Source organism: Oryzias melastigma, linkage group LG3 (assembly GCF_002922805.2).
Source record: "Oryzias melastigma strain HK-1 linkage group LG3, ASM292280v2, whole genome shotgun sequence".
Classification (NCBI taxonomy): Eukaryota; Metazoa; Chordata; class Actinopteri; order Beloniformes; family Adrianichthyidae; genus Oryzias; species Oryzias melastigma.
Genome location: NC_050514.1, coordinates 30,398,023 through 30,411,259, shown reverse-complemented (window position 1 = coordinate 30,411,259; position 13,237 = coordinate 30,398,023). Strand labels below are relative to the sequence as shown.

At 39.9% G+C, this 13,237-nt stretch overlaps 1 protein-coding gene across 3 annotated transcripts in view; it reads right to left on the bottom strand.

The window, feature by feature from the left end:
- Positions 1-4,050: 4,050 nt before the first annotated feature.
- LOC112161181 (solute carrier organic anion transporter family member 3A1) overlaps positions 4,051-13,237 on the bottom strand; it is a 60,663-nt gene continuing 51,476 nt past the window's right edge. For 2 of the 3 annotated variants that reach the window (XM_036211360.1, XM_024296226.2), the window contains exons 3-10: positions 11,386-11,484; positions 8,923-9,171; positions 8,687-8,851; positions 7,851-8,049; positions 7,638-7,773; positions 7,390-7,562; positions 7,021-7,085; positions 4,098-4,630 (exon numbers count right to left, since the gene is read on the bottom strand). In XM_036211360.1, coding sequence (XP_036067253.1) covers positions 4,254-4,630; positions 7,021-7,085; positions 7,390-7,562; positions 7,638-7,773; positions 7,851-8,049; positions 8,687-8,851; positions 8,923-9,171; positions 11,386-11,484 — 1,463 coding nt within the window. In that variant the 3' untranslated portion in view covers positions 4,098-4,253. Of the gene's footprint in view, positions 4,631-4,718; positions 4,819-7,020; positions 7,086-7,389; positions 7,563-7,637; positions 7,774-7,850; positions 8,050-8,686; positions 8,852-8,922; positions 9,172-11,385; positions 11,485-13,237 lie in introns of all 3 variants that reach the window. The other variant, XM_036211359.1, reaches the window with a different exon arrangement.

Genomic DNA, 13,237 nt, shown 5'->3' with positions numbered 1-13,237 from the left:
ATTTAAGTTTTGTTTTTCGGGTTTCCATGGAAGCCTGCACAACTCAAATAAACAGAAAAAGGACACTTTAAAAATAAAAATATTATATTTAATGTATTTACAATAAGCATACAATCATGTACTCTTCACCAAGAAATATACAGAACTTAAAGCTTTTGAATAGAAATCCATAAAATTCAAGGGAAAAATAGAAATAAATGCAAAACTCAATCGGGCATCTCTGAAGATCTGAATAAAAGCTTTGAAAATATAGATGATATTTTCTTATGAAGATGCCCTTTTTCTTTTTTTAAAGGAGCACAGCAACAAGCCTAAGACCGTCTCAGACCATCGCCTCGGCACAAAGCGTCATTTCAAACAAAAGGCAACATGCTATTGTTGGATTTGTGGTTTTGTGTCGATCCTGCATTGTAAGCCGTCTTCTGCTCTGATTGCTACGTGCTTCGAGCTTTTCGTCTCCATCAGATTTTTCACAATGGGAGGACGAGTGGAACCACTTCAGTTTAAATGCTTTGGGTTGTTGAGCTTCATCGTTCTCCAATACTCTAAAAAATACTGAAATGTTAACCAGTGTTCTCAAAGGCTTTGTCCACATATCTGTACTGCCATCTAGTGTTTGCCAGTGATATTACAGAACCATGCAAGAGGGAAGCACAAGTGTAAATGCAGGTGAGGGTTCTTGGTGACGCAGAACCACAAATCCAACTTAAAGGCTCAAACCAAAGGATCGTCTGCATACGAAGAGTTTCCTGTCTGAACATTACGTCTCATTTACATTATGGCTTCATTTACAGGAAACATGGAAAGTGTTGGGAGAAACTGGAAACGGCTTTTGCACGAAAGTGTTGCGTTGTGGAAGTTAACTCTTCGTACGCCGACGATCCATTCACTGGAGTTCCGCTATAAAAGTCAACCACAAAGCAAGGCCATCGGAGGAGAACAATGAGAAAAACAGAATGTAGAAACAGAAAAATAACTCTTTTACACTCTCGGGGTGTTTTCTCATCACAAGGCAAAGCATCTCAAGCACGTTAAGGTAGCAAAAAAGAAACAGTCCTGCCGCCGTAGGTCGAGGAAGTGCTGTCACCCCTCCAATGTGTTGGCTCCTCGCTGGCGCTGCTTTTGTTTTGATGTGGATCAAACAGCTGCCAGCTTTTCCAGTCGTGAAAGAAAGATTAAGCTAATTCCTACATATGAACAGTTATCACATTCTAAATAGTGTTGCTTTCTAGATCAATATACAATATTCAGTAGGGAATGTCTTTTCAAGAAACTTCTGCACGATATGGTGGAAGAAGGTTTGAGGACATCACAGAGAGGCTACAAGCAGCCGGAGAGACGGCGCTGAACTCCAGCACGCACATTTCCTACACATCACTTTGATGGTGTCGTTTTGGCACTTTTATGGCACTACTATGTACAGAGGAGTCGGCATACGCGGGCAGGACGCGGCCCGAGAGCTGGATGAGGTTCTGGGACCGTCCTAATCTGACCCACAGGATCATCTGATGGAGGAATGCGTTGTGAGAATGGATGAGTCTACAATCCAGTTTTTTCTGAAATACAGCGCAGTCTTGATCCAATTTGGTCCAAATTTTTGTTGGGGTTGTTTTTTGGAGATAAGTCTGGTAGAATGAAGATCCGAACTTAGAATTGGTAACGTTCTGAAGTTAGCAGGAATATGGGGCATCCTTAAGATGGACTGAACAGCTTTGATTTGAACTCTGCTGCCCTCTTGTGGCCCACCTTTGTAATGAAAATGTGCTAGGAGACTTTTCTGTCTCAGAAATGACTTAAAATTTGTGTTTTTTAGGCAACAAAAACACAAAAAGTTGTAAACAAAAAAATTGATTGATACTTAGGCTTCTTACTGGCACATTTTAGTGTCAGAGGCTGTAATGTGCGCTTTGCTGGCAGGCTTCAGACACCTCAGAAGTTAAGCATCGCGGTCATGCATCAAGATGCATGTAAAGAATTTTCAAGGTGCAGCTACTCTATTCTGGTCTGATTAATTTCCCAGCTCATCCCTGTTACTGCCCTCACCTACCCTGAAGGAGATTGTTTAAATCTATTGCACTAATGGGTTGTTTGTGCAAAACCTGTGTAATCTAAAGTAAGCCCAGGAATCGGCTGTGACAACAACTGGATTTGAAACCATCTCGTTTTAAAGCATTTAGGGAGTGTGACGCCGTCTGCTGCGGTTTGATAACCATCGCATTGATTTAAACACCTCAATGCAGCATGGGGTTTGACCCCCCCACACGTTGTTAAGTTGCTTTGTATTCATGCAGTGCTGCTGCAGGGGAGCTCCACCCCTCAGAGATGCTATACCACTTCTTTCTTAGACAATGACTGTACATGAGAACTGGAGCGAGTGAGTGTGATGTCACCGATAGAAAACTGTGTACTTCCAGCTCCAACCAAATGAAGTCAATTAAGTCGCCATTTTTTAAAATGACGTTGGAGCCAGAAATCATCGTGATTGTCTGAGTCGATCTGTGTTTCTATGGCAACGACTCTCACCAATCAGGAGTAAGCTTGTTGGATGTCCACACCTTCCACTTAAAAGTGGGAGAATCTGTTAATCAAAGGCTTTGAATATTGGACATGGGGGACAACAGGCACCACCGACTTTTATTGAGGTGTCTGATTGGTCAGTTTATAGATTGAATAACTTGAAAATATAAAAAAAAAAATAGTAATTGCAACAAAATCGTTATTCTGGGTAATAGATGTTTTATTTCTCAATGGAATCTATGGGATTTTGACTTCTTGGTGTGTCCTGTTTGGATCATGAGTTGGTGGCTCAGTCCAGTTCTCATATACAGTTAATGTTCTTTGATGATAAAACTTAGGCTGTGTCCGAATTAATCCCCCAATCCCTAACTGTCTAAATCTATATAGTGCGGAACTAGTGCCCTGGATTTTAAAAGCCATTCAGACACCATGCTCACTTCTTTTCTTTCGTTTTTCTAAACGCCGAGCATGACGTCACCAATTTCACGAAGTGAAAATCGAATCAAAACCAACATTATACTGTGTTCTGGTGATGAAAATGTGGATGGTTTGTTAAAAATTTGCATTAAAACACTTTTTTCGCTAAAATTGTTAAACCGCAATGCATTGTGGTCTATATTCGCTAATGTAGTTAGCACTGATGCATGCCAGTTTTTTGCAAAGACTTTCTAGTGCACTTGATTTTGGAATTGTAGATTCAGACAGCTCTACAAAATGGCAAACACGCTATATAGTGCACGATATAGTGAGTGGGGGGGGATTCTGACACAGCCTTAAAGAAATGTCAAGGGGATTAAAATGAAGAGACAATGCACAACTAAAGTGTTTAAAACACCAAAGATGAGTTGGGCTGAATCCAAATTCTTCCCCTACCCCTACGGCTTCTCCCTACCTCTTCAATTGTAGGGCAAGGTTTCAGAAATCTTTTTTTAGGGCTAACCCTTGTCGAGGAGAAATCCAAAGCCCTCCGTTGCAAGGATATTCTGCGTCGTACTGTACAGAGGAGAAGCGCATTTCTTCACATGGGTGCACTCTGAAGCTCAGAAGTTTACATTTAAATGTAAGTCATGACTTTTTGCTTCAGCATGACTTTTTTAAAGTTACAGATCCGATGTTGTTATGTAGCAGCTCCGCGCTAACATAGCTGACTGGGGGCCGTTGATGGCTTCATCAAGGGTTAGTGACGTCCGAATTCAAGGACACTATCTTTCCATGTCTCTCCGTTTGGATGGCTAAATGTCTTGGGAGAAGCCGTAGGGGTAGAGGAGGAATTCTGGTCTCTGATACCAAAACCCTGACCTTCTTTGAGAGTTATAGATCTAAACGTCACAAATTCTTCACTGATAGAATCACATGAACAGCCTCATTTTGGTTGATTTCCTGGTGCTTTCTGATTCCATTTCTAAAGTTGACAAAACGTTAAGCGCTCAGTTTTTTTCTCCTGAATTCTAATTTTTTTTTATATTTCCTTTCCTTCTTTTTGCATCTTCTAGTTATCAAACCTGAGAAACACAACAGGGAGGTAACCTGTCTAATAAAGCTCGGCTCGGATGACTTTTATTTTGGTTTGTGAGAAGGACCGCCTCTTCCTTTATTGCTGTCGACGTCAAGCTTGCCGTCAAAGAGCCGATCTACGATGGGACATAAATGTGGAGGATGGGATGTGGTGGAGATCGAAACCTCGCTGAGGATGACGCTCTAACGGTTTACAGCACTTCACATGGGAATGACTGCAGCTATAAAACCGACTCCATGTTGTCACAGGTCTCGTGGTCCTCCAGGTTGTAGATGAACTTTGTTCTGCTGGTCGGGTTCTGACTGATCTCTTTGCCCAAATTGTCCAAAGTCACGTTGGAGGCAAACAACTCGGTGGGCGTGAGGTAGCCCTCGCTGTTCTTGATGTACTTCCTGTAGTTCTTTCTCAGACACTGCCACGTGGTGGCGTACAGGACGAAGGCCGACGACTTGAGGACGATGGCGATGCTGACGTACAGATGCCTGTAGGCCACGTTGTCGTAGAGCATGCAGGCTCCTTTCTCACCGCAGACGGAGCTCCAGAACAGACAGGTGGAGTCGATTCCCATCCCGAAGATCAGGGGGGGAGGGATGAAGCCTGCAGCAGCAGTGGGGGGGATGAGGACAGACAGCAGGTCAAGAGTCGACAAGAGCACCGCTTTGAGCTCAACTGTATGTGGACTGACAGTCTGAGGAGGTCCGTCCCCAGCAGGTGACACATCGCCTCGACGTTTGTATCACAGAGTCCAGTAACAGAACGACAGCCAGAAGCAAAGCAGACACTTTCTGCACAATGAGACCAAACACAAGTGAAGGCCTCAGAAAGAGCAGGGCGGAGCTAATCAACAACTCCAGGTGCAGTTTTCCCACCGTTTGGAGTTTTTTTTATTTAGTAATAGAATATTTTCCAGTGTTTTAGCCTCTTTTGCAAACAGAGTGTATTTCTGTTGCCTTTACAAACTCCTGCTTCTGCAGAGAGAAAAACATTTAATGGTTTTAAACAATAAACTAACAGCATTACTTCAGCCTTAGAGTTTATTCAGACTGCAAAAGTCTGTTGGTCTGGATCGAATCCTAAACCTTGAGTCTGGTCTGTAGTCAGACTGCTGTCTACCAGACATTTCTGCTTTGAACCAAAGCTTGTAAACAAAAAACAAATGACTAAGGATCTCTCTATTCATTGGCCAGGAATTACGAGGGTGGGGCAAAGCAACGAGAGAAAGAATCATGGACATTTTGAGCTTTGCAATCCTTGTTGGGATAACTTTGAACGTCTGTATCAACGTCAGGAGCAAAACTCTTACTGCTATTTGGGACAGTGAAGCCATGCTGAAAGACGGTTACCGAGGAGACGGCTTAGATATATAAATTACAGGGTAAACAATGAGAAGCAATATGTATCACGTTAAAACCTGTTTTAATGAGCCTGAATTCATCCAACTACATTTCAATGAGTTGATGTGTCTCATCGTTGCTCTGTTTACATCCCATAAAGCCTGGCTACGGTGGCTGTTATGAGTCAGTTGTTCCACTCTGGGTGCAGAGTCTATTCAAACTGAGGAAACAAAGTGAGCCAGAGCTCAGTCCAACTGGAAACAGAGACCACCTTGAAAGATGAATCAGAGAGCGCTTCCAGATCCAGAAATTCATTATTTCTGTAATGAGTTTGATACATCTGGGTGATTTATTTTTCTGGTTTTGCCAACAATTTAAATAAATCCAATTAATCAATCAATCAATCAATCAAAAGTTGCCAACAAAAGCAAGACAAGCAAACTGTTGCTCTAAAACAAAAAGGAGTATCAGCTCGACATAAAGTGGGCTGAGAGATTATATTATGATACTTTTTTGCCTTTTTGCTCTTTGGCCCCTAAATCCTCTGTTGGTTTCACTTCCATGCTTTTCTTCTCAGCACTTTCTTTAGCTGTTTGGGTTTTTTAATTTGGGTTCATTTGGAAATAGAGAAAGCTACCAAGTGGATATAACTCTGATCCACTTGATTAAGGCCGTGTCACACTGCCAATATGTACAGTTTTGCGTGTTGTCCGCGTATGTAATCTCGCCCTTTTGATATGCATGTGTGGTATGCATCATTTATCAATGTCCGTAGAGGGTTTAAGATGACGGGTCTTTACATGAATTTGACTTTGAGCTGTTCATAATTTTTGGTCAGTTTAGAATTATGCAGTTTATGGGTATTTTATGTAGTCTATACACAATTATTACATAAATCTTTCACAATGGTGCGTGATTTTTTTCAAGACGAATATGCCAATTTGTGGCTTTCTACGACGGTTCCTCGTATGTTTGTCTAACGTAGGTATGGCTAACCAACTTATCACACGTGAACCACCGATGTGTGACCTTTATATCGCGTACACGGAGCACGCGTTAAAATTATGTAATTGATGCACGAAAACAAGGCGCCACGGCGGCCTGTGGTGGGTGCTGGCGCCTTGGGATTCCTGCCCAGGACTCTGAATGTCAACGTGAAGAAATTCATTGTAGCACGGGTTTATGTGATCTTTGCATGGTTTATTCATACTCCTGTGATTTTAATGTGGTTTTGTGATACATCTGTGAAAACTACACAACCTTTCTCACTTTTTTCACATTTATTCACATATGGTCAATTTTCATCTGAGCAGTATGAATGTACGTAGCAAATGTACGTAGCAGCAGTGTGACACGCCCTAAACAAGCATCTTGGTTCACTTGAACGTAAACTCTGGCGGTTTGATGCACAGAAAATGCAGACGGACTTTCTGCTGTAGACCAAAGAGAGGAAGTCATGACATTTTTATAGTGAACCAGTAACTGCTGTTAGAACAGGTTGGCTAATTTTGATTTCTCTGGATGACAAAATAAAATAAAGTTTCTTACTGTAACTTTACATCTTTTTTTTCCACATTTGCATAATTACCACATTTATTTTATGTTGCTGTTTATTGTTCCTCTGTGTCTTTAACAATTTCAAATGTTTCTTACCTATCAACCTTAAAAGCAGGAAAAGAACTCCGAGGGCGTAAGACTTCAGCTCCGGACTCACAGTTCTGACACAGAAAAAAGGAGAAAAAACCTTCAATGACACATTAAAAATGTTAAAATATTTTTATTTAATTTATTTCAATAATTAGGAATGTTTCAATCAGGATGCTACAACAAAACATCCACCTGTTGTAAATGTTTCCTCTGCTTCCCACAAAAACTATTTTGCTGCCGATTAAATTTTACAAATTCAAAGCAAAACTTTCTCAGTTTCTCAGCTTTCTAGAGTTTTGGTGGTAAATCCCTGGACAGCAGCTTGCTGCGGTCAGCAGGTCAACGGCTCCCTCTAGTGGTCAGTTTGCGCCTCACCTGATGAGGATGATGACGGAGGGGGTCTGGGCCATGGCCCCGATCATGCTGCACACACACATCACACACAGGAAGGTGAGGAAGGCCCGCTGGCAGCCAGGACTCGGACACTTCCCCGGCAGAGCCACAGCCTCCTCGCTGCTGCTGGATATGCAGGTGCAGCTGGTCAGGTTCTGATGAGGCAAAACGTCAAACCGTCACATTCCGGTCTAAAATCCTCAACCGCTTCTCTGGTCAGTTTCTCTCACCGCTTTGGTGCAGCCGGCGAAGCAGGCAGACAGGTAGGTGACTCCGTTGGAGCCGCAGACGGGACTCACCGACGCCGTGTAGCAGTTGCAGTTGTTGATGCACGCCGACTCGAGCGGCTGCCGCGTCTGCAGCGTCCTGCAACAGAGCGCACGGCGCCATTTAGCTTCACCACAGCGGACCAGGAGGGGGAAAAAAAAGGTTTTAGCTCTCACTCATTGACGTAGGCCACCGTCACCCCGGCAACCGGGCCGGTGTTGCAGCCCAGGAAGAGGAAGGAGACGTAGCAGGCGGTGGACACCAGGTTAACCAGCATGGCCATGCGGACGGCGCCCAGAGCGGACAGGTTCAGCTTCTTCACCAGCAGCCCCCCAAGGAAGATACCCAGACAGGCACAGGGGATGGCCGTCATACCTGGGGAGGGAATTGAGGAACCAAATCAAAGTAAAAAGAAACAAAACTACTAAATAGGGCCAAGTATCAATGATTTCCAGAATCGATCATGATTTTTTTTTTCTACTTTTTTGATCCACTTAATTCAATTTTGAGTTTACACATTCATACACATTTGTTAAGAAATACATTCATAATCTACTATGTTTTGAATATATTAATCTGATCCAGTTCACATACTATAAAATGTATCAGTGAAATAATGAGATTGTTAATATCATACATGGATTCTCAAACGGAGAAGTTCTAACACAAATGTTCAGATCATTAAGATTGTAAACATTGTTCTGCTTCTCCTGGGCGTTTGGCCACTAGGTGGCGCTCGCGCTATAGCAGTACACCTTATTCCAGAAAAACCAAAGAATACCCCAAAAAAACGATGCTTTAGAACACAAATGGTCACTAAAAAAATGTTTCCTTAAAAGACTTTGGAAAATTAATGTCTGTGAGTTTATAAAGATGTTCATTAAGTCAGAAATGTATGTTTACGTCTGAAACTTCAGGTGAAAAGATGGTTCACAGGAGCTGTTTTTCAAGTCAAAGAATAAAAATTAAATGTTTTTAAGCTGAACTGGGTCTAGAGGTGGAGCCAGCATACCCAGCAGCTGGTTGGCGGAGGAGGTGGTCAGGTTGAACTGCTGCTCCAGGTATTTCCCCAGGAAGGCGGCAAAGCCAGCAACCACAGCGATCTCCATGCAGGCTGCCAGCGCGATGCAGCTGAACACCGGGTTGGACAGAAGGTGCCTGGTCACCCGCGGGATCACTGAGGAGCAGAAAAATATTAAAAAAAAGGAGTAACCAGATCCCCAAGAAGCTGTGCGCTGCGATGTTTACCTCGGAGGTGCTCCCACACCGACAGTCCGCTGTTCATGTCAAAGCCGCCGTTGCCCTGGTACTCCATGCTCAGAGACGGGGGCAGCATGGCCTGCTCGCTCTCCCCCCCAGCCTCCATTTGGTCGTCCAGAGCCTGGGGGAAGCCAAACATGAAGAGGGCCGACAGGAAGAGTAAGGCACCGCACAGGAGGAAGCCGCCCCACCAGGCCCCGATCCAGCGAGGGTCGTCTGGGGTGATGTCGAGTGTACCTGGACAGACGGCGGGAAAGTCCGGAGAGCCAAAAATTATACAAACATGTAGAAGTGAAGCTTCCAGAAAGTATATGAGGTTCTATTAGGATTGGAAAAGTTGGCCTTTGTAAACGTCGCAGCTTTGTAGCAACCAGAAGCTTTTGTCACTTCTTGTTTTTGTATCTCCATCAAAAAAAAACCTTAACTGGAGTTTACTCAACGTATTGAGTTCCTTACACCAAACCTGACCGCTATCATTATACCCACTCTGTGAGGTCAGCACTCAAAAGTTTGAACAAGTTTGTAAAAGTTCTTCGGCAACAAAGAGAATTTCTAACACAATGTACAATTGTGACACACAACCTTGAAGGTCAGAGGTAAGGCCTAAAATGTCGGTTTTCCAAAGAATATAAAGAATAAGAAAAGTCTCTTTGTTCCTGTATTTTAGAAATGAAAAAGCACACAAGATTTTGTTGCCATGGAGCCAAAATGTTACAAATTTAAGGAAATTTCACAGAAATCCTCAAAAACCATCATCAGCATCTTGTGATGAAATCTCTCACAACAATATGTTTTTAGTTTAAATAAATGTAGATATTTTTCGTTCCGTTTCACTACTCCTGACCTCTATCATTATATCCGCTTTGTATGGTCAGCACTCAGAAGTTGGAACGAGTTTGTAAAAGTTATTGGGAACAAAGAAAATTTCTAACACAATGTACGGTTGTGACACACAACCCTAAAGATGGTTTTTCCCTTGACAAAAAAAAGGTGTAAAAATAAAAAGAATAAGAATAATTCCCTATTTCCTGTATTTTAAAAATGAAAAAGCACAAAAATTTGCCACAGACTCAAAATGTCACAAATTTGAGACGGTTTCACAGAAATCCTCAGTTATCAACATCTAACAATCTCTCTTTTTGGTTTAAATAAATGTAAACATCTTTGTTCAGTTCCGTACACTACACCTGACCTCTATCATTATACCAACTTTGTAAGGTCAGCACTCAAAAGTTTGAACTAGTTTGTAAAAGTTCTTTGGCAACAACAACAAAAAAAATAACTTTTAACACAATGTAGGATTGTGACACATGACTGACGACCCTATAGGTCAGAGGTCATGCCTAAAATGGGGTAAAGAATAATTAAAAAAAAGAATGATGGTCTCTTTGTTCCTTATATTTAAAAACAAAAAGCACAAAAGATGCTGTTGCCATGGAGACAGCGTGCAGAGATGTCACAAATTGAAGACGTTTTCACAGAAATCCTCTTAAATGAATCATCAGCATTAGGTGATGAAGAAAAAACACAATATCTCACAACCTGTTGTCAGTATCTGTAAAAATAAATGTGTAAAGTATGGTAAAAGACTTTAAAATTGTAATTTAAACAACCAAAACAACAAAAGATTTAGTCAACAAAAGTGAGGTACATAATGTTTTCAATGTAGAATAGTTTTATAATTGTTCTATTTGGAATTTTGATCTGAGTTTAATCATCTGTTTGATTACGTTTCTTTTATATATCCTCACATAATTTTGGTAAAATCTGCTAAATAGGAGGATAAAAAAATGCATTAGAATTAGAAATAATATATTTTTTGATTTAAATATGAAGGAAAAATTCACAATAGGATATAGAAGTTGTCAAAAATCACAAATATAGTTGTAGTAAAAAGTCACAGTTTTCTTTAGAAAATCAATTAGAGTTCCTTAGAAATGTTTTAACAACAGAAGCTTTCATGTTCCAACTTCTGCTTTATTGTTCTATGTGGTTTTTGACAAACTTTACTATTTTAATTTCAATAAACAGGATGGATAGTTAGATAGAAACTTGCTTTGTTTCGCCTCTCAATTAAAACTTCATCTATCTGTCTTCTAAACCCACAGTATCTCTTTTGGGGTTGCTGGAGCCTATCCTACTTACCAGTCTGCTGCAGGGCCAAACACTCACATTTAAGAGCTATTTAGTGACACCAATCAACCTCTAAAGCCTGATTTAGAAAACCAACATGGGGACAAACTCCACAGCCGGGATTTGAACCTGAACGTTTTCATCCACTGAGGCAAAAGCGTTGACCTTAAAACTTCATATTTAAAAAATAGTTTTATTTGTTTATATTTAACATCTAACCCGACATAGTTTAGATATATAACAATAATACACTCCTATCACTGTGACTTATATTTTGAGACTTATTATGAGTCAGACTTGTTTTGGTAGTTTACTCACTCGTGTCGATGAAGACGGCGTCGACGTAGACTTTGGTGCAGACTGAACCCAAGATGAAGCCGCAGGCGGGGCCAAACACTAACGTGGAAAATAAGATCCCTGAAAGACAAGAGAAAGACACGTTTGTAGATTTAATCTGGATCCTGCAGGAGGAAAAACCAAAAACATTTCCTGTGTTCTCCCACTAGGGGGCAGCATCATTTCATAAACTATAAAAGGTTAAAGGCAGTTCAGATGCAGGTAGGTGTTCCACATCCTGGTGGGGAGAGAAACTGTGGTACTGAAACATCTTTACCCCGGTAATAATGAGCAAGGAGGGGAGCGGACGCTCCCCTGTTAGAATCCACAGCCGGCTCCAGTGGTTAGATTTCCTCTTTTGTGGTTATTTTTGTCAAATTGGGTTTAAAGTTAGAATTAAACACTAAAGTCATTTTGTCTGTCAGAATTATTTTTCCATATTAAAATTATTAAACAACCAGAGGAATAAGCGTCCAAACGTGGTTCTGTGGGTCCAAATAACATCATTAAAATCTTTATGTGATCATTTTAGAAATAAAGAGTTTGAGCAAAATGTTGATTTGTATTTAAAAGTGATTTCTGATGTGATTAAATTAGAGCATAAACATCCACCAGCTAAAATCTGATCAGAGTTCTGGATTCTTTAAATCATCAATAAACAGTCTAATCATATGTATGTTATTTTCCAATCAGATTGATCTGATTCTAGGAATTATTTGTCCTCCATGATAATCTATTGACTCCTTGTGTTGTGTTTTCTGTGTGAAGATGGTTTTCTCTTGAAATTATGAAATGAAGTTCATAAATTAGAGAAAACAAATCACAAATTATCTTTAAATACCTTTTTATATTATTATGCTTTTTTATCCTTTTTTTCCCCCGAAGAGAATAAAAAGACGCAGAAAAATAATCAGTTCACTTTTATTTTTCATTGATAAGAACTTGTGTAAGGTCTTTTGTTTGTGTTGTTTTATGGAAATGAAAGTAAACAAAATAAATTACCTTCCTTTGATTTGGTAAAAAAATACTAATTTATGTAAAAAGGAATATTTTTGCTATAGTATAATACACCCACATTGTTTTTTGTTTTTTTTAAATAAAACGAGTTACATGCAGACACACTTCAATAAAAAATATATTTTGTAAAATAATCATATTAATTACAATAAACATTCTATTTAGCGTCTTTGAGAATTATTTAAATAATTATCTGTTGAACTGTTTGGAAAAGAGTTGAAAAGTCAAGTCTGCGAGTCTCTTCAAGTGCTGGTTCAGTATGAATAAATGTTTAAAGTGATATTATATTCTGAAATTCAGCATAACTCAGGCATATTTCATAAGTGACATATCACCGTTATTATTAATTCCTGCTAATCAGTTCAAAAAAGTCAATAAATATTTTGTTTGTTTCTGATGCTTTGGTGTTTGTTTAGTAATAAAATTTCATTTTTATTCCTTATAAAATAAACAAATAAAAACTCAAAACTTTATGGATTTATGACAAAACTGGTTTTATTCAGATAACTATGACAGAGGATTAGGGCCACAAAAAAAATGTAAAAAGTGACACCATGAGATTTAAAGTGATAAATTTACAACTTTAAAGTTGGAATTTAAAAAATGATCTTTTGCTTGTAAAATGGCTCTAATACTCCACTGTAGTACGACGGAGTATTAGGGTCACAAAAAAATTAATATTAAAAGATTTAAAGATATAAATTTACGACTTTTTCTCTCATAAATTTCAGTGTTTTACCACTTTTTGAAAAAGTCAGAATTTTAACTTATGGCTTTTAAAGCCATAAATATACAACCAAATTTACATAAGTATTTC